At 41.3% G+C, this 21,393-nt stretch overlaps 1 protein-coding gene across 7 annotated transcripts in view; it reads right to left on the reverse strand.

The window, feature by feature from the left end:
* The window catches only part of KLHL32 (kelch like family member 32), a 201,186-nt gene that overhangs the window by 57,720 nt on the left and 122,073 nt on the right, over nucleotides 1-21,393 (reverse strand). For 6 of the 7 annotated variants that reach the window (XR_005082384.2, XM_037144420.2, XM_053664863.1 and 3 more), the window contains one exon: nucleotides 12,564-12,779. Coding sequence is in view for 5 of the 7 variants with exons in the window: in XM_037144420.2 (XP_037000315.1) it covers nucleotides 12,564-12,779 (216 nt within the window). In the remaining 2 variants the exon portion in view is untranslated. Of the gene's footprint in view, nucleotides 1-12,563; nucleotides 12,780-21,393 lie in introns of those variants that run through there. The other variant, XM_053664865.1, reaches the window with a different exon arrangement.

Raw genomic sequence — 21,393 nt, forward strand, 5'->3', positions numbered from 1 at the left:
GCTGCTGTGAAGGTCACCGAGTGAAAGAACTTCCTCAGGGCACAGAATAAATTAAATCCCAAGGAAAAAATAAAATGTGATTTCCGGAGTGTGAGGCACAAACTCCAAATGACAATGATTGACAGCCAAACTATATCCGTGCAATATCCAAGACTGCACGTTCTCATTTACCTCAGTGTAGCCAGCAAGTGCCCATTAAACATCCGTCTGATGCCCAAATTAACCTTCTTGGCAAACTGAAAGAGGCACAAACTATCATAATCAACCTTTCATTATCACAGCAGCCTCTAGTTAAAGGGTCAGAATAATTGTGCCTTCAGAGCCTTGATTGTTTTCAATCAACAGACGGCTGGAGTGACAGCTCGGTGATGGAGGGGTCTGATGAAACCGCACCAGGCCTAATCAGAGCAGATGAAAGGAAGGCATGATTGGTGCAAATGAACAGTCGTGCCTCTCCTTTTCATTTACAATCTGAAATTACTCTTAAATTTGTGGGGTTTTTTTCCCTCCCTTATGAGCACCAGTGAAAGAATGTTTGACTTATTATGAGTTCTGACAGTGCAGAGTTATAAAACACAGGTAGGGTTATCAGCTGAGGCTTTAAGTGGGTATTCAGCATAATTCTAACAAATTCACTCTTGAAAAGAACAAAATGGCTAAAAAGGCTTCCAATGACCTAACCTCTCATTGCTGTTTGATTACCAGACCCATTTATTCCGCTGGCATTCCACACGATGAGAGGATAAAACCCAGGGCAGAAATACCCCATAACAGTTTTCTCTCAGCCCCACTGCCCCATTTATTTCAGCACTAGTTCTTCTGCCCCGAACCCTCACTGTTCTCGAAGACCACCCCATTAAAAGCTCAAAAGAACTCATCCATCCGAGGGCAGGGATCAAACAGGGGTTGTTGTTGGGGAAGACCGTGAAGCTGTTCAAGGAGCCACCAGGGTAAGAAAGAGGCTGAAACCCACCAACTCGAATGCTGATCTATTAGAAAGAGTATTTGGGAAAAGAAATTAAAAAATTCTGTAACAGGCTAGGCTAAATTTGTCATAAAGAGGTTTGGAGAAAATTGAAACAATATAAAGCTGTGTCCATGCAGCAGCTGTTGCCTACAAACAACAGACATTAACATCCTCAAAAAATGTAGTGATGAATGGGATATACTCCTGGAGTGGCAAAAATACACTTCTAACTTCCGTTTCCTCCTTTAATCTTAAAATCAACCAGCCACTCATGACAGTATTATGATTCCGTTAGCACTGCAAAACAAAGGAAATCCTTCAGCTGCAAAGGTTAATCTGCACACTGAGTGTCTACCGGCGAGCGTGTGCATGGCACGCGCCTCCTGCGTGTGTGGGAGAGATAAGGGACAGGGAGGCTGCTGCCCCAGGATTCAGGCTAGTTTTTAACCTCTCTACTCAAAAACTGTACATAAAACTTTGGTCATTTTATTTGCTAGATTGTGTGTTGGAATGATGAAATAGGGATATATAATTTTAAAAAAATTTTAAAGTTATTAAAAGCAGCCTGGAATTTTCCATACACTGTTTAGCAAAATATATTTCCTCCTAGCTGGACATCATTTTATGAGTCAACTGCTCGCCACAAATGTATCCAGAATGTACAAAATTCTCATAGTTCAAACATGTAAATACACTTCAAGCAGGATATGGCTATTATATCATATTGTGCAGCATCTCAATTTTCCCTTTTGGTTGCGTTTTTAGAGGACAATCCTCAAAGGAAGGTATCTGGCAAATGCTTCAAACACAAGTGTTTTCCAAATCAATCCCTGTTCTCTTGCCACTTTCTCAAGTGCCCGTCATCCTCAACAGTCACTTTACTCCTTGTGCCCGCACAGGCCCCTCCGGCAAGCTTTACCAACGACACCTGTTCCATCATCTCCTGAGGGACCACTTTTCCCAGGGTGGTGTCGGCTTTTCAAGGCACGCCTTCTTTCCTTGCAGAGGGCGGTTTATGTGTTGGTCAGACAGGAGTGGCTTTGGGATAGCGACAGCCTGTGGGATTTAAAACAGGATTTCCTAGCTGGTTCACAGAGCACAGGGAGGAAAAGCAGGCCAACCTAGGCAAGTGCCTGTTCCCACTCCAAGAATCTAAGAGGTGTGGCGCGAACCACTCAGTTCCACAGCCCCTCCACGTGGCCTGAGTCCCACAGGAGATGAGAGGAGCAAGATTCTTCAGAGGCCCTGGCAACCCTGAGAAATCACCCCTTTGTTAACTTTATTATTTACACTTTATTTTTAACTTCTCTCTCTCTCTCTCTCTCTCTCTCTCTCTCTCTATATATATATATATATATATATATATACACACACACACACACACATATACATGTATATGCATCCATCCATCCATATATGTATATGTGTATACACACACACACATAGTCCCAGCAGTGGACAGAATAAGAAATGATTTACAGCAGCAGTCCCCAACCTTTCTTGCACCAGGGCCCAGTTTCATGGAAGAAAACCTTCCATGGACCTAGGGAGGATGGGGACACAGGAGGTAGAGCTCAGGCAGTGAAGTAAGCAAAGCCTCACTCTCTAGCCTGGCACTCACCTCCTGCTGTGAGGTCTAGTTCCTATCAGGCCGAAGACTGCTAATGGGCGGTGGCCTGGGGGTAGGAGACCCCTGGTTCATAGTGAGCAGGTTCAGTATCATGCTCACAGCCAAAGAGAGAGATGCCTAAATATTTGCTTCTTAACTAAGTATTGTGTTTTCTGGATGGAGAGGTTTAGTCTTACTCTCAGTAAGACTAAAAAATAAAAAGCTGTGAGCAGTTTTCTATTGTGATGGGCTGACTTATAGTCAATTTAGTACAATTAATGCCAAATTACATTATAATTCACATAGAACTGCAAATTAAAAGCAATATTATGAGCCAATGAATTAATCAAAATTAATTACATTACGCTCACTCGTTTTGAAGCATTAAGAAGATAGGTCCTCCTAAAACGTTTAATCTTAGTGCACCACCCACCACTCCTTCAAATACCTGGTTTCCTTGTGTGGCCACAGGAGGTGTTGTGTGGGCAGAACACACACACGGGACATGTGCAGTCAGCCTCCAGCTGGCAGGGCCCCTTTGAGCTTCTGTTCTTGAAGTGTAAGATCTGTGCCACTTGCAGGAACTGACTTACACCACTTTCTATACACAAAGGGGAACACTGTAAAACATCTGTGATGTCTATCTTGAGAACCCGCTGAGGATTTTTTTCTGAAGAGACTTTTCTCCCTTGTTACATTCTTTACTGAAATACTGAAATCTGTTTTTATTCCTCCAATGTGCCACCCCAAATAATGAAGAGGTGTCAGACTAAAGAGTAGAACCTCGCCACAGAGAACACATTGCTCTCTACTGTGGGCACAAACGAAGTCTAAGAATGATCATTTATGAATGCTGCCCGTGTTTACTCTCTTAGAATGGTCACCTGTCTCTTCCAGGTGTGTTAGTTGAAGTATTATTTACTTTTTCTTTTATCAAAAGTTCAGGAGACAGGCTGGGAGAAGTAGAAGCAGGATGTAAGGATGTCTATATTCAACAATAAATGTCAAGGCTTCTCCAGACAACTCTTTGGAATATAACCAATTCCAAAGCCCTGAGGCCACTCCACAGCTAAGTCAGGTCCTCTCCCTCAGAATGCCCCGCACAGGAAATCACCATGGGCTGCCAAGGCCCCCTGGCAGGAACGCGGTCGCTCAATGGGCCTCATAAAGACTCCTGCAGAAATAGTCTGGTGATGGAGGATGTGGGCCACAGACTGGTTTTTCTATGGTTTTAAAAATTTAAATTTTCATTGTATTTTTTCCATTACCATTTAGTGCCCTTATACTCCCTCCCCCCAGCAATCACCACACTGTGGTCCATGTCCATGAGTCCGTTCTCCTTTGTGCTCAACCCCTCCGCCCCTCACTAACCCCTCCACTAGCTGTCACCCTGCTCTCCATCTGAGTTTGTCCCTGTTTTCCTTGTTGGTTCAGTTTGTTCATTAGATTCCACATCTGAGTGAGATCATGTGATATTTACGTTTCTCTGACTGGCTTATTTTGTTTAGCATAATGTTCTCCACAGCCATAAGCTCATTTCTACTGGAAAGAGACTAACATTGATAAATTTCAATGAATTGATTTTTTTCTCCTGGGGATGCAAAAGGGGGCATATATCAATTCAGTGACCAGAGTAACCTCACGGGGTCATCCGATCACAAACTGGGTGATCCAATTCCTAACTGGGCAGGTCATGGTGGGCAGTCATACCCCAGGCGTATAAAAGATGTATCTTTGCCGTGAGCAAGCCCTGTCTGCGGCTTTTGTGCATCTAGTTTAACACGCCTTTGACATGCCTCTTTCTCAGACCCCTGGGAGGCTAGCTACCCTCCTGGGTGCACATAATCTTGTTAAGTATCTTGCACCTGCTTTCTCCCACCTTAGTGCAATCTTCTGTATGTCCCCTCAATTCCAGCTGTATAAAGGAAACGCAAAACTGTGCTTCTCTAGAGCATCTGAGATCTTGCTTCCCGGCCCTGTCATCAGTGTGGCTCAAATAAACCCTTATAGAAATTCTCTACAGGCTTTGACATCTCTTACATCAACCCTCTCTTTCTCATAAACCCCATCCTAGGCCATCACCCAGATACCAGTTTGCACAGTATAAGTTTCTAAATTCCCAATATACTGGGTATAAAATGAAGATAGAATGATTAATCATTTCCATTCATTGCATCCAATCTCTGACAACACCTGCAGACTTTTCACCATACAGTCTACACGGCACAGCAAAAAAAGAATGATGCTCCAGGCTCTCTTTCACACTGATTTAAATCTCTTGATCAGATTTTAAAGTGACCTCCCTTATGGGCCTTCTCTTCCCACTTTACACTTCATCATCTTACACCTTAAAGGGGTGAAGAGCCACTCTCTGTCTCTGTCAGAATTCTCTATCCATTCTCTATCCATTCTATCGAAACAGTGAAAATGCCAATGTCTTGGGCTCTAATAAAGAAAAACCCTCAGCAACAGTTTCTTGTACCCCTTCCATCAGAGTAGTTTTTGCAATATCCCACAAAGCTGTATGACAGGTGAAAATAAAAATCTGTAATTTATTAAGAAGTGCATACTGCTGTGGTACTCATTTTAGATGAGGGTAACCTCTAGGACAAGATGTATCAGATACTCTGAGGTTCTGTTTTCTTACAGACTTGGTGCATTTCAACAAAGTACAGAGAGACCTACAATGAAACCTATGCTGTGAAGGAAGCTAATCACTTAACCTTGGTGAGATTCAGTGTCCTCGCGTGTTAAAACTTGGATACTTGTTTTATCAACCTGAAAGGTTGGTGTGAGACTCAAATGAAGTTGTGTGTATAAAAATGCTTTAAAAATATAATGCTGGCTAAGAGTGTAAAGAATTATTATTGTTGCTATTATTACTAATGAACTTATGTGCCTAGTGCTGGGGGTTCCACCTCATGTACAGTCGGGTTTTGTTTTTAAATCCCTGATAAGCCAGGTGGCAGCAATGTTACTGCAGGCCACCGATGCATCAGAAATATTCTCCAGTCACTGTTTCCCTTCTCACAGCAACCACAACAAAATATCAGTCTGGAGACAGCATGAATCACAATGAAAATTAGAAGCAGAGAACATAAGTATGTCATATCTCACAAATCACCTTGTTACTCTGTTGTGCTCATTTAAAAGAAGAAGAGGAAGAAGAAAAAACCACTAACTCATGGGAACAGCAGCCCATGAATACGAGTTAGGTCTCCTGTAATTCCTGATAATCACCGCCTCTCACAGCTACTTGACAGCGCACAGCTCTAGCACTGAGGAGAGCTGAGGATTAGCCGGAGCAAAGTCCCTCTGAAGTGAATGTGTCCTGCGTCTCACAAAGGCCCGCAGCCCAGAGAAACAACAGCAAGGCCACTCACGAGTCACGCTCCTCCGGGACGAGTCGTCAGCTGCATGTAGATCAGGACGAACGAGTAACCACACGCCCAGGCACCAGAGCCCTGAGACATGTGCTGCTCAGGTTCCAGCCAGGGGTCCTCACAGAATAAAACATCCTCCACACGTGGCACATTTCGGGAGGCACAGGAGCCTCTGTTTATTCTGTCCATTGACAGCTAGTAACAAGGAGGAGCTTTCTCTCTTTCTATCCTTCTCTTTCTATCACACTCCTGGAAAAGACTGTACGTAGCTGGGAGGAGCTTCCAGAACACTCAAGAAGAAAATTGAGAAATGGCACACATTTAATTAGTTTAAGGAATAGTAACTAAAAAAATAAAAGGAGACGTCATGAAGACATCCAGGAAGTGCCTATCTGAAAAAAAAGTAAGAACACATGAGTATGTGAAATTGATTTGAGTAAAGGTAGGGGATATGATGAAAGATTACAATTTGCTTTGAGGATAAGTGTTCTCAGGTCATAGTATTTTATTCCACGTCTAGTTACCAAGGTCCAAGGGTTTAAAATGAGAATACCACTCATGGAAGTTTTTTATTAAATGATTGCCCAGTCTGATTTCTTTGAGGCCTGAGCCACACCGCACGGACTAACAATGGTTTGCCAAGCTGTTTAGGGTATGTACAATGAACAAGAGCTAACACTCATCAGTAAAGCACTGAAGAGAAGGCAAAGGGACAGTGGGTGGTGTTGAAATGTCCAAACAACAGCATTTCATTTTCCAATGGACCAGTATTGTCCCAGCATGCCGACAGCCAGCAAAGAAATCAATGAACTATGTGGCCAAGTCAGTGCCTACTGGGAAGGAAGCAGGCACAGTGAGAAGAGAAGTAGGGGAAAGTCCACATCGGACTCCAAGATCAAGACTCCAGGGCCACATCAGTCCTTCCCACTTTGGCCTGCCCAGACCAGGTAATGGTAGTACTTAACAGCACATGATCGAGGAGAGTGAACACTCAATAACCACTTGGCATTAACAAGAGAATAAATGAAACTCATGTCACAAAGCACAGAGTTAGAATTAGCAACATGACAAAGGCATGGGCACGGGCAGAGCAGGCCATCCATTACCCTTTCAATCTGTGGGTGCTCTACTCAAGGACAGGAATGTCATTCTCTTCCTAATTTCTTTTAATGTCACAGGATTAATTTGATTCACATCTGCGTCTATTTCTCCCAAGTCTTTTTGAGCTTCTATTATGACTGTAGAAGCTATGGAGCAAAATGGGAAGAGCCCCAAAATGAGAAGACATGAATTTGATTTCCCACTTCGTGACCTCAGTTGCCCCATTCATACCACAGGAAAGCAAAGCAATGACAAATACAGAAGCACTCTTGAAACTGTGGTGTGATATTCAAATATGAAGTTCTATGAGAGTATTGTTGTACATGTACTAATGTTTGAAGGCCTTATTCCTCCACGGCCAGAGGTGTGTTTGGGTCAATGTATCATCTAAGAGATAAAAGGCAAATGCTGAGTACAATACTTGTGTTCTCTAACTTGCAACTAGGAAGTAATAGTAGGTTTATGTTTAGGTTCACCTTCTGGAACTTCTTTGGAGGAACACGATTAAATCAAACGGTAATAGGGGTGGTCTTGTGGTATAGATACAAGCCCAGGAAGGGCTCATTGAAAAACAACTACTCTTGCCCTGACCAGTGTGGCTTAGTTGGTTGAGCACCAACCTGGAGAGCAGAGGGTAATTCCTATACCAGAGTTGCAGTCACGGTCCCCATTTGGGGCACATGTGAGAGGCAAACTATTGATGTTTCTCTCACACATCAATGTTTCTCTCCCTCTCTTTCTGTCCCTTTTCCCTCTCCTTAAAAATGAATCAAATCTTTTTTAAAAAACTCACTTCTTTTGAAGTTGTTGACTACTTTAAATGATACACAATTCACACCTCTACAGATAGAAAATAAATGTGTTATTAACAGTATGACTTATGGACAAAAATTTCCAGAAAAAATACAAAAAAAATGTATTTCTTAAAAGGCCAAATTCATTTTGTATACCAATGTTCCTAAAATAAATCCAGCCTTATATAGGAATAATGGGATGTCTTATTATCCATTCAATACATTTTAACATGAGCACTCTACATTATTGTCTTTATTTATTATTTATACAGTGCAAATAAAAACATGGCAGCATTCAATGCAAACACGACAGGCACAGCCTCTGCCTCTGAAGAGGGAGAATCAAAGACAAATGTGAAGAGGACCAGCCCTCAAACCCCAAACCAGTGGCCCAGCCCCTCTTGCTGCACGAAAGCGGGTAGGACTAGGATAAAGCAGACTTTCCCTGCCAAGGTCTGACGTTTGATGTCAGTGATCTGATCACCACATGCCTGGTCCTATTATCCATCAACTCCAGGCAAGGTTAGGCTCAAAACATAGGAAACAAGGGCCCACAATCCAAGGTTAAGAAGGAAGAAAAACATTGATATATGGACTGTCCTGATAAATAGTAAGTCCTTTTCACTAAAAGTAGAAAACAGTTAATAAATTAATAATCAAAGGAAAACATAATTTCTGCACATCTGGAGATGAAACTAAACTAAATCTCTCCAATCCAATAATGGCACAGTTTTATGAAGCTCTTTATTCCCAGGATCTGGCTTCTGACACTGCAAAAGCACATCATCAGCACTCAAGAAACACTCAGTTTTATTTTCACAAACTCTCTTTATCCGTTTAAAAATGTGGTTCTTGTTTTGGCTATTTCAGAGAAGAAATAATCACCCAGGGAGCTGAATTAATGAGTTAAGATCGTGCAGATCCTCCAGTGGAGGTGAGTCCTGAGAGAGGGAAGTGGCGGTGGTGCGCCTGGACTGCGCTGTACTCGGCGTGGCGCTGGGCACCGGGCGGGTGCTCAGGAGGTACCAGGGATGGAGAGCCGCACCTTCTCCCTGTGCTAGCAGATACAAGAATTTACATTACATTCGGGCTTCTCCTATACACTGTACTCCCATGTAAAATAATCTCCTCCTCATTCTGGTGAAAGAGGATCAGAGGCAGAAAAGGCAGAGATCAAACTTTCCTCAGAAGAAAACGGAGATCAGCCAGTGCTTCCTGAGAAAACAGAAACAGACCAGATACGTGGGAGGGCAGTGGAACTGTTTCACTAATCCACTCTGAGTTTTACAGCACAGCCGCCAGCTCCGTAGTCTGAAACTCTGTGTTGAGGCTCACAGGAGAAATTTAACAGGGTCCTATTGAATGCAGTCCTAAGTGTCTCGGCCCCAAAAGCAAAACAAAACTGGTGGAGATCGGCCAGGTCATGAATGCCCCCCACACCCCCTTCACCTGATCTGCCACTGTTACCCGCCCCCCAGTCCTGAGCCCCACTACCCCTTGAGTCTTCCACCTGGAACCCGAGAACGTGCAAGCCTTGAAGGGAGAACGCCAAACTGGTGAGCTGAATTGAACTAAATTGTATACAGAGGGTTTTTTTGAGGGGACTTCAATGTCCTTATACACTAAAATGTGTGTATGATGTAGCCTCTACATCACCTGTAAATAGAAAAATGAACTTAGTTAACAGGCCACATCGTTTCAGGCAATGGAAAGGAAGAAAAAATTGTGTACAGGAGATGGAGAAGCCCTGTGTGAGGGAAGAGACTTGAGATAGAGTTTGAAAAGGTCAGAGGGGAAAAAAAGAGCAGATATGAGGCATAATCTGGAGGCCGGTCACAGGTCTGCAGGCCCCCAGAACCGTTATTACAGCCTGCAGCATATTTTATCAGGGAATGACGAAGGGACAGTGGGCAAAAGTAAATCGTTTTGGTCCAGGAGGATAACTTGGAGGTTCTTATGACATGTCTTCAGAGATAGACTGTATGTAGTCTAGTAAATGCAATTGAGACCTTTCACTAAAACAAAGGGAATGTCCCAGACTGTATTATCACTATGCTGTGGAAGAGCCACATGTATAAATGTGTGTGTGTGTTTACCGGGCTCTTCCGTAAGTTTCCAGTTGCACATATTAATCAAAAAGCACTACCCTCCACCCACTTTTCTATTACCTGTCCAACTTTGCGCCAGTTTCCCTTCTCCTCCCACCACCCTTTGCCTCCCTGTTCTTCTGTGAGACATGGGATGGGGATTTGTCAAAGTCAATGAGCACTTTATTACAGTGAGAACGCTCTGTAATGAACAATTCAGCAATTTAATGAGATTCTGTAGATCTTTCTCCAGCCTGTCCATCAAGTTTCACTTCTATAAAGCACCCTGACACTAATCCTCTGGCATACCCAATCTTCACCCTGGGCTGAATATTAGATTCTTCCATGGTATATTGCATTACTAGTATAACCTCGGCAAAAATGATGAACTTAACTACACTTGAGGCAATATAGCTGGTCTGATTTGATTTCTCTCTATTGGGTCGAGTATGAGGGAATTACTTATTTACTAAGATAAAGCAAAAACAGTTTTTTATTGCCTGCTGAATGCCTAAATTGATCATGATTTAAGTGAGCCTTTTAATTCTTCCTTGAGGACCAGGTTTGAAAAAATGTTGCCTGCAGCAGAAAGCGCTTTTCTAAAATTCTAGGTTAGAACATTAGTAACCTTCAGAGAGGCGATGATGAGAACGCCTAAGTGAACAGCATGGCATTCTGGGCACTCAGACTTGCGCACGTCACTGTGTCCATCTCTGGCAGCACCTTCAACCAGGCCACAGAATGAAATAGAAACCACAGGATGAGTGGCTCCAATCTCAACTCAGTTAGAAATAGTTAAATGCAGAATTCCTTCCAAGTTTCTCTTTTTCCCTTTGGGAAATGAAAAAAAAATAGGCAATTTCCCACTTTGAACCGACTGGAAATTTCTGATGATTTGTGTTTACAGGGAGAACAACAGGTAATTAAAATTCATACCAAAAACTCATCCTCACCAATACATTTGACCTCTGCCTGAATAAGCATTATGAGAAAGACCTAAGAAGCAGAAAAAATCCATAGCTTGTTTTTGTCTCCCGATAGCTTCTGTGTCAAAGCAGTGTGGAACACTAGGGAAGTGAGAGCAGGTGTCGCTGACTCGCATCTGCTCTGTAACCCTGAGCAGGGCCCTGAAGCCTCATCTTACTCATCTGGTACAAGGGGTGGGAACAGCTGTCCTTCAGGCCTGTTGTGCTGGTAAGTCAATAAGTTTGCAAAGAGCCCGGGTCTGCAAGGCCCTCAGTGCACCACTGCTCTTATTACCCTCACTAGTGGAAGCAACGATGAAGGAAGAAGAAGGATAAAAGTAATACAAAGGAAGACATGAGAAAAAGTGTTAATCCAGAGTCAGATACTGGACAATTAACAGCTACCTCAGACCCTGTTTTGGCCAGCACTGGAGTACTCTCTGAGTGTTACTTGAAAAGATAAAAGGAATTCACTGCCTCATCGGCTAATAGGAGACTTCATTTTTCTGCATATTCTGTATACAAATGTTTTTCAAATGATCATAAAATTTTGAAGGTATGCTGCCTGAGAAGTAACGAGGCAGCCAGCCAGTGTTGCAGAGCGTGGAGACAGACAGTGTAAGACTCCATGTGGATTGCTCGAAGACAGTCACTGGGGATGAGCCGAGAAGGATTTAAATTGAATAATCAACTTGAAAACACAAAACATCCTCCTGTTCTCCAGACAAAGGATATTCAAGAAGATTACTATGTCAGAAGAAGAGGCCAGGCTTAGGAAAATAGCAATGAATGCAGAATGAACTAAGGAGGGAGATTTTTCCACTGCAGTGCAAGAAAAGCTTGGTTTCATTTAAGGTTTCAATGGCTTTCAGCTGCAACAAAGAACTATTTCCGAGTTATTCCAGCAGGGATGTCCGATCCACGGCCCACGGGCCGCACGCAGTGCAGGATGGCTGTGAATGCGGCCCAACGCAAATTGTAAATTTACTTAAAATCTTTTTTTGTTTGTTTTTTGTTTTTTAAAAGATTTTATTTATTTATCTTTAGAGGGGAAGAGAAGGAGAGAAATATCAATGTATGGTTGCCTCTTGTGAGTCCCCTGCTGGGAACCAGCCTGCAACCCAGGCACATGCCCTGACTCAGGGCAAATCCAATCAAACCTCGATTGTGTGGTTCACAGGCCCGCACTCAATCCACTGAGCTACACCAGGGCTTAAAATCTTTTTTGTGATCATCAGTTTTCATTAGTGTTTGTGTGTTGAATGTGTGGCCCAAAGACACCAAAAGGTTGGACACCCCTGGTACAGGAAAGGCCAGAACTTATTCTGATTCCATTAGTCTTAAATCTGCATAAGTAACATTTGACAATCCATCTTCCCATATTCAGTTTAAATAACCATTTTTCTCGGGAGAATAGAAACCTTTGACTAAGGGTTTTGGGAAGTCACGGGAGGGTGTGAGAATCTGCCCTGCGAGGCCCCCAGGCTTCAGGGGCTGGTCTCTCCAAGTGCCTGCCCACTGGGCAGCATGACTTCAAAGGCTTTGAGTCCAACAAGGGCCAAACCAAACAAGAGTTCCCATTGTCCCTCAATTCCTCAACTTTTAAGCATTCCATGCCCTCTCCACGCCCAAAGACACCCACTCAGAGTGCCCTTACCTGCCAGATCTGCTCTTCACTCAGGGAGGTCAGGCGGTCGCTCTTCAGGACCTCCTGAAGCAGACAATAGGGAAGCGTCAGAACATCTTCCGGCCGACTCTTCAGGAGTTCGGAGAGATGCTTCACTAAGAAATCGATCACTGCCTTCTCCAACAAAGTGAGGTTAAAGAGGTCAGCAAGTCTGTACAGATCCAAGTAATTAAAGCTATTTAATTCCTGGATGCCAAAAAAATAAAAATGGGGGGAAAAATACAAAGATCTCTTAGAAATCCATCCAAGAAAGAGCAGGCAAGAAATTCAGGCTGACCCACTAAGGTTTGCATAACGGGAGTGGGATCAATGGGGCAGCACTCCATTGGGAACACAGAAAACAACAAAACCACAACAAAAAGCCCAAACAAAAAACCCTCAAATATAAGGCCCTGGGCTGACAACTGCTTCTCTACAATTTGTCATTTCTCCCCACTTTGCCCCTCTTAAAATCTATATATTTAAAGACATCTTAGCAAAAGGACTGAAAGGGATTTCTGGTTTAATTGACTGAAATGATACTTTGCAACTTTTAGAAACATTTATTAATGAAGACAATTTTTCTGCCCTTAGCATATTCCATAGCATGTAGGTTGTAAGTTTTTCCACCAAAAATAATGTAAAATGGAAGTCATGTGTAGATGGAACAAACTATATGAAGATTGACTAACTCTATTCTTTTCCCAAAACTTCAAATTCAGCACATCTTTGAGTAAAGATTGGCTTAATGAAAACACAAATTTTTACACGTAAGGGCACAGGAAATGAGGAACTCTCACGGAAAAGATTCCTGTCCTAAATAATTGGAGACTGAATCCTCCTAAGATGGATGACTTACAACCGTTCTGTTTTTTATTAGCCTTGGAAAACCAGTGGTCACCTTCCCCTCCTTTTCAAAGAGTTTCTGTAGCAAGGCTTCCTTCTGAGCTTTACAAGCGCTCAGACTCACAACCAGAGCTCTAAGAGCCCCTGGGAGCCCCTGAGAGCCGGGACTCCTCTGGAAGCTTTGTCTTACAAGTGGGAGAATCGGAGTGGGCACCCAGGGGTGCTGACAGAACACTTACCCCTTTACAATTAGAATGAGAGATGGCTGTGTCCGAGTTTGCCCTAGTTTTTAACTTGTAATTATTCATATGTGAGCAATATTTTCCAATAACTTAGGAAATTCAGAATACAATACAATACATCTGATAGCTAGCTATTTTGTTCCACTGACCTATTTAAGTAATTTTTAACATATTTTCCCCTTTTCTAGTTATCTCAAAGTATTAAGAACTCTTTTTAAAATATTCATATTCTATTTTAATATATTTGTTTCTATAGTTTTTGACCCTTAAAATTATATTTTATTGATTATGCAATATAATTGTCCCAATTTTTCTCCCTTTGCCCCCCTCTACTCAGCACCCCCACTCCCTCAGGCAATCCCCACACCACTGTTCACATCCATGGATCATGAGCAGATTCTTTGTCTACTGCCTTTCCTATACTGTACTTCACATCCCCATGGCTATTCCGTAACTACCTGTTTGTACTTCCTAGTCCTTCACCTCTTCATTCATTCCCCCAAACCCCCCTTTCATCTGGAAACCATCAAATGCTCTCCATATCCATGACTCTGTCTCTGTTCTTCCCATTTGCTTAGTTGTTTTTTTTTAAGATTTTTAATTTATTTATCTTTTAGAGGGAAAGGGAAGGAGAGAGGGAGAGAAACATCAATGTATGGTTGCTTTTCATGCGTCCCCTGCTGGGAATTGGACTGCAGGGAACTGGCCTGCAACCCAGGAATGTGCCCTGACTGGGAATCGAACTGCGATTGTCTGGTTCGCAGGCCCGTGCTCAATCCACTGAGCTACACCAGCCAGGGCTGCTTAGTTTGTTTTTTAAATTCAGTTGTTGATAGATAGGTACTGATTGGTAGGTAATGCCATTTTATTGTTCATAGTTTTTTATCTCCTTTTTCTTAAACAAGTCTCTTTAGTATTTCACATAACAATGGTTTGGTGATGATAAACTCCTTTAGTTTTTTTCTTGTCTGGGAAGCTCTTTCTCTGCCTTTGATTCTAAATGATATATGTTAGGTGGAGCAATCTTGGCTATACATCCCAACTTTTCATGACTTTAGATATTTCTTGCCAGTCCCTTCTAGCCTGCAAAGTTTCTTTTGAGAAATCAGCTGACATTCTTATGGGAACTCCCATGTAGGTAACCAACTGCTTATCTCTTGCTGCTTTTAAGGTTTTCTCTTTATCTTTCATCTCTGCATTTTAATTATGATTTGTTTTGGAGTGGGCCTCTTTGAATCCATCTTCTTTGAGACTCTCTGTGCTTCCTAGACTTGTACGTCTATTTCCTTCAACAAATTAAGGAAGTTTTCTTTCGTTATTTTTTCAAATAAATTTCCAATTTCTTGCTCTTTCTCTTCTCTTTCTGGTGCCCCTATGACACAAATATTGAAATGCTTGAAGTTGTCCCAGAGGGACTTATACTATCCTCATTTCTTTAGATTCTTTTTTCTTCTTCTTGTTCTAATTGCTTGATTTTTGCTTCCTTATGTTCCAAATCATTGATTCGATTTTCAGTTTCATCCACTCTACTGTTGTTTCCCTGTGTATTGTTCTTGATTTCAATTAGCGTATCCTTCATTTCTGACTGGATCTTTTTCATGCTGTTGAGGTTCTCACTAAGTTCCTTGAGCATCCTTTTAATGAATGTTTTGAACTTTACATCTGATAGATTGATTATCTCCATTTTGTTTAGCTCTTTTTTTTGAGTTTTAATCTGTTCTTTCATTTGGGCCATGTTTCTTTCTCCACATTTTGGCAGCCTCTCTGTGTTTGTTTCTGTGTATTAGGTAGAGCTGCTATGACTCCACGTCTTGGTATGTGGCCTAATATAGTAAGTGTTCTCTAGCGTACAGTGTCACAGCCTCCCTTATCACTCAAGCTGGGTACTCAAGGCATGCCCTTCATGTAGACTGAGTACACCCTCCTCTTGTAGTTGAGCCTTGGTTGCTGTTGGCAGGTCAATGGGAAGGATTTACCCAGGCCTGTCAGTTGCAAGAACTGGCTGTGGCTACTGACCAACAACCTCTACCCTCTGTGGAAGATCAGCTGCTCAGGGCCTGGAGTTTCCTGGGTGGTGTAGGCCAAGGCCACCTGTGTTTTCCCTGGGGCCACCCTGCCTGAGCTGTAGAGCAATCTGAAATGGCTGATTCTTGCACTGAGCTTGAAGATTCTTAAAAGATGCTAAGCTGTGAATGTAGGCTGGCTACTGTTAGTGCCATGCCTGGGGCCACTTAGCAAGAGGTATGAGGACTGGGACTCACTGATGCCAGCTGCTGCTTGTTTGAAAGAATTTAGGAAGTTGTGAAGCATGAGCCAAGACCAGTTGTGAATGGCATGAGCCATTCCTGTGGAAAAGCTACTGTTAACAGCTGTACATTGGGTAGGATGGAGCCTCAGAGGATCTCCAGGGCAGGGCAAACAGTGTTGGCCAGGTTGATGGAATCTCAGATATGGCACCCACCTTCTGGCTGTGGCTCTGCCCACCTTTCTATCTGGGAGAATGCTGTCCCCCAGCTCGCACTTTGATCCCAGATACTTCAGTTCCTCCCTGTATGCCACTAGTGCCTTTCAAGTTGCTACCCCAGTGCTGGAGCTCAGACGGAGTGAGCCTGAGTAAGTTTGTGTGTGGGATCTTTAAGAGGAGCTGCTTGGGACTCCAAAAGTTTCTTCCACTAACTTAATCTCTGCTGGTTTCTGCAGCCAGAAGTCATGGGGACTTAACTTTCTGGCACTGGAAACCTGGGCTGGGCAGGGCTTGGCATGGGGCCTGACTCCTCACTCCTGAGATATCCTTCCTGCATTTTTACCTACCACACGTGGATGTGGGACCAGCCTGTTCCATGTTTCTACCCCTCCTACAAGTCTGGATGCATGTGGTTTCTTTAATTTCATAATTGTCAGACTTCCATTCAACTCAATTTATGCTGCTTCTGAGTGATGGTTGTTGTATAAGTTAGTTGCAATTTTGATGTGGTTGTGCAAGAAGGTGAGCTGTGTTTACCTGTGCTACTGTCTGGACCAGAAGTCTCTCTATAATTTTTGAAAGGTTAAAAGAATATGCCCTAAAGCTGTGCTGTTGTCCAACATGTTAGTCACTAGCCACAATACTGAGCACTTCAAATATGGTAGGTCTTATTTGAGATGTGCTATGTTAAATATAAACCCAATGCAAGAAGCAAGACAAATAGAATACAAAATATCTCATTAATAAATTTTACATTGATTATATGTTCAAGTAACATTATTCTGGATATAGTGAGTTAAATATATTATCATAATTAATTTCACCTGTTTCTTTTTACTTTTTTAATGCAGCTACTAGATAATTTAAAATTATGTATGTGGCTCCCATCATGTTTCAATTAGACAATAGTGCAATAAGTAATAAAGAATATAATAAAGCTATTGTAAAAACAGCTCTCCAAGTACCAGGTGCAGCACCACCACAGCTACCTGATTAGTTTTTTTTTGTTTTTTTTCCTTTAGGTTCTGTGTCTTTTGGTGGGAGATGACACTTTAATTACATTCCTAATAGGAGTCAAGCTAGATGTCAGGAATCAGCCATAAGATTCTAGTGCTTAATAGCTCTATTTGCCAACACAATTGAAAGAAAATAAATGCTCCTCTAAAATAAAGGTTACTACAGATGACTACTAAAATCCAGTGCAAGTCAAATATCTAAGAGTCTGCTCAGAGCTATTCCATCAAAATATCCTGGTTTCTTGTGGACAGATTATATCAAAGAAATACTGAAGATTGTGATGCCAGCACAATTTTTTCCAATTAATAATAAAATCTTACTTTTTAGGATCAGTAAATGCTACTCTGGGAGGCAAGTAGGTGTAAACCTTGTATATAGAGCTTCCATCACAAACTTTAGGACCATCTCCTCTGGATGAGGACATTATGGTTAGTGCGTCTATGAAACAAATTTAACTGCTTCAGGGCCCGGGATATGATTTCATATCACAGCATCCCAGTAAATTACTCTTCAGTCTGTCTGAGGTGTGATGGGTGTGTGTGTGGGTGGGTTCACTGTTGGTGCCTTACAGGTACCCAGACACATGCCCAAGACATGGCTTTGGCTCAAGGTCTTGAGGCAGCACTTGGCAGCACCACATGGAAAGAAGAGCATGTGCAGAGGCAGAAACAACTGAGCTTTGTACAGTAAGAGGTGGACAGAGGGTGTGTACAACTGGGACTGGAGTATGTAGCAGCAACCAAATATTCTTTCTTAAGCATCTTTCTATAGAGATACTGGGCTTCTTCTGATTAGATGCCTGAACTTAAAAGCAAGCCAATTTAAAACTCTGAAGCACCAAATAATTAATTTAATTTTATTTAATGGAGGATTAAAAAATGATTTAAAAAACCGAAAGTTTTTCCTCTAAAATCAGGAACGAGATAAGGATGCCCACGCTCACCACTCTCGCACAACGTCCTCCTGGAGGTCCTAACCAGAGCAACTAGGCCAGAGGAAGAAACTAAAGGCATCCGAGCTGGGAATGAGGAAGCAAAAGTGTCACCTTTTGCAGATGACGTGCTTCTGCATATAAAGAACTCTAAAGATTCCACAAAAGAAGAAACTATTAAAAACGATAGACAAATACAGTAAAGTTGCAGGACACAAAATCAGTGTACAAAATCTACTGCTTTCCTATACACTAACAACAAAACTTCAGACAAATAAATGAAAAAAAAAATTCCTTTTGCTACTGCAACCGAAAAAATAAAATATCTGAGAGTAAACTTAACAAAGGATGCATATACTGAAAACTACAAAGCATTATTAAAAGAAATTGAAAAAGGCACAATGACATGGAAAGATATTCCATGTTCATAGATTGGAAGAATCAACATAGTTAAAATGGTCATATTACCCAAAACAATATACAGATTAATGCAAACCCCATCAAAATTTCAATGTCATTTTTTAAGGAAATAGAACAAAAAAATCATCAGATTTGTATGGAACCACAAAAGACTGCAACTAGCCAAAGCAATCCTAAGGAAAAAAAAAAAAACAAAGCCAGAAGTATCACGACCTGACTTCAAATTATACTACAGAGATATGATAATCAAAACAGCATGGTATTGGGAGAAAAACAGACACACAGATCAATGGAACAAAATTGAGAGCCCAGAAATGAAACCACATGTATACAGGCAAAAAAAAATTTACAAAGAAGCCAAAAACACAGAATGGAGAAAAGAAAATCTCTTCAACAAATGACGCTGGGAAAATTAGAAAGCCATATGCAAGAGAATGAAACTAGATTCTAGTTTGTCCCCATGTACAAAAATTAATTCAAAATGGTTCAAAGACCTAAATATAAAATCTGAAACAATAAATTACAAGACCTTAGAGAGAACATTTTATGAATTTGACCCCAAAGGCAAGGGAAGTGTAAGCAAAAATAAATAAATGGGACTATATCAAACTAAAAAGGTTTTATACAGCAAAAGAAACCAACCCAGAACAAAAAGGCAACTACCCAGATAGGAGATGTATTTGCAAACAACAGCTGTGACAAGGGGATAATATCAAAAACATATGAAGAACTCATACAACTCAACACCAAACAAACAATCTAATTTAAAAATGGAAAGAGGACCTGAACAGACACATAAAAAGATATTCAACTTCACTGGCTATTAGGGAAATGCAAATCAAAACTAAACTGCGACACCACTTCACATCTGTTAGAATGGCTATTACCCACAAGTTTTAGAGAGGTTATGGAGAAAAAGGAAGCCTCATTCACAGCTAGTAGGAATGGAAACTGGTATAGTTAATATGGAAAGCAATATGGAGGTTCCTCAAAAAATTAAAAATACGGTTACCATATGACCCTGTAATCCTTCTTCTGGGCATCTACCCCCCAAATTGAAAACATGTACTTACAAAAACATATGCACTTCTATGTTCATTGCAGCATTATTCATGTTGGCCAAGACACTGAGACAACCAAAGTGTCCTTCAAGAGAGGACTGGATAAAGAAGATGTGGTACATGTATCCAATGGAATACTACTCAGCCATAAGATAAGATGAAATACTGTCACTTGGAACAACATAGATGGACCTTGAGAATATTATGCTAAGTGAAATAAGTCAGAAAAAGCTAAGAACTAAATCATTTCACTCCTATGTAGGATATAAAACTGAAAGCAACAAATGAACAAACAAGAAAAATAAACACAAACTCATAGACAGAAAACAGTATGATGGTCACCAGAGGGAAGTGGGATGGGGGTGGGAAAGAGTAAAGGGGACCAAATATATGGTGACAGAAGATGTGATTTTGGGTGGTGGGCACACAATGCAATATACAGATTATATATCATAGAATGGGGCATTATATAATTGAAACCTATATAATTTTATTAATCAATGTCACCCAATAAATTTAATTTTAAAATTGTCCTTTTCTGTTATGTTTCTTTTGAAGGTAATTGTTTAACATCTGTTTCCACAGTCCTGAAATGCTTTCATTTTCTAAGGGTATAATTTTTCATAATGCCTAAATATAATTTAATATAGCATTGCACTTTGTCTAAGAAGGCTAAGTGGACAAGTGTCAATGCCTAAATGAAAAGCAAAAGGGAACCAAACTCACATATGTTCATATACAAGAGAAACACCAAAAATCTGCTCCCTATCTTTACCCTTTCATTCTCCTCTCTTCTGCTCAAAAACAGAATTTCCCAAAATCTCCAGTGCTTTCTACTTAACCTTTCTATTTAAAGGTTTCCATTCCCTTTGCATGCATACGTAGCACCTCAGTAGTTAAACCGTATAAAGTAGGGAGTTGAAGGAAAAAGAAACAGCACCTTCACTGAGGTCATGATGCCACAGTACACTCCTCCCAATGTTGCAGATGGACTTTGTGAGCTTTAAGCAAAATCATCACTTTTGGCTAAAACTGTGTGTATGCAAAATCATCACCACTAATGCTGCATTTAGTGATCCCCACTAATGTAATGGGGGAGGTGGGAAGTGATGGCTAAACTGCATTAAATGGCTTAAATGTGTGTGGGAAAAATCATTGTTGTTATAAAAATAGTGCTACTATGTTTCTGGTTATGGAAAGTAATAAATGTTCATATCATAAAGTTTAGGAAATACAAAGTATGGAAAAGAAAACAACCATTCATATTTCATCATGCAGAGAGTGTGTATATATATATATATATGTATATATAATGGTGTCATACTTCTAGACTTTTTTGAAAGGACTCTTTTATTACCATAGAAAGAGAAAGCATAATTGCATTCTGCAAAGAAAAAAGCATAACTGCATCCAGGGGCATAACAAACCACCAGCAGCCACTGGCATTTGGAGGCAACCCAGGTTGGTAAAGAGGAAGGACCATGGAATAGGCACACCTGGTTCAAATCCAGCCCTAACACATATCGTTGGCTATGATCTTGGGTCCATCACTGAACCTCCCTTACTTCCCACTTGCCAAACAGAGCGTTCAACCAGCTCACAGGGTTATCGTAGGGGTAATAAATGAAAAGTACTCATCACACTGTTGGGAGCATGAAAGGTAGTGAGTAGATGTGGTGGGGAAGGAACCATGAAGTAGGTTTGAGTGATGGTGTTGGGCATCCATAGACCCTGGCTCATCATTGATGCAAGAAGGTCTCAAGGAATAATGTGGTCCCTTCAAAAAGCAGAGTCTTAAATAAGCTGCACCACTAAGTCACGGAAAAGGAGGGTACAAAAA

The sequence above is a fragment of the Artibeus jamaicensis genome, unplaced genomic scaffold, assembly GCF_021234435.1.
Source record: "Artibeus jamaicensis isolate MK-2021 breed Jamaican fruit bat unplaced genomic scaffold, CSHL_Jam_final contig_387, whole genome shotgun sequence".
Classification (NCBI taxonomy): Eukaryota; Metazoa; Chordata; class Mammalia; order Chiroptera; family Phyllostomidae; genus Artibeus; species Artibeus jamaicensis.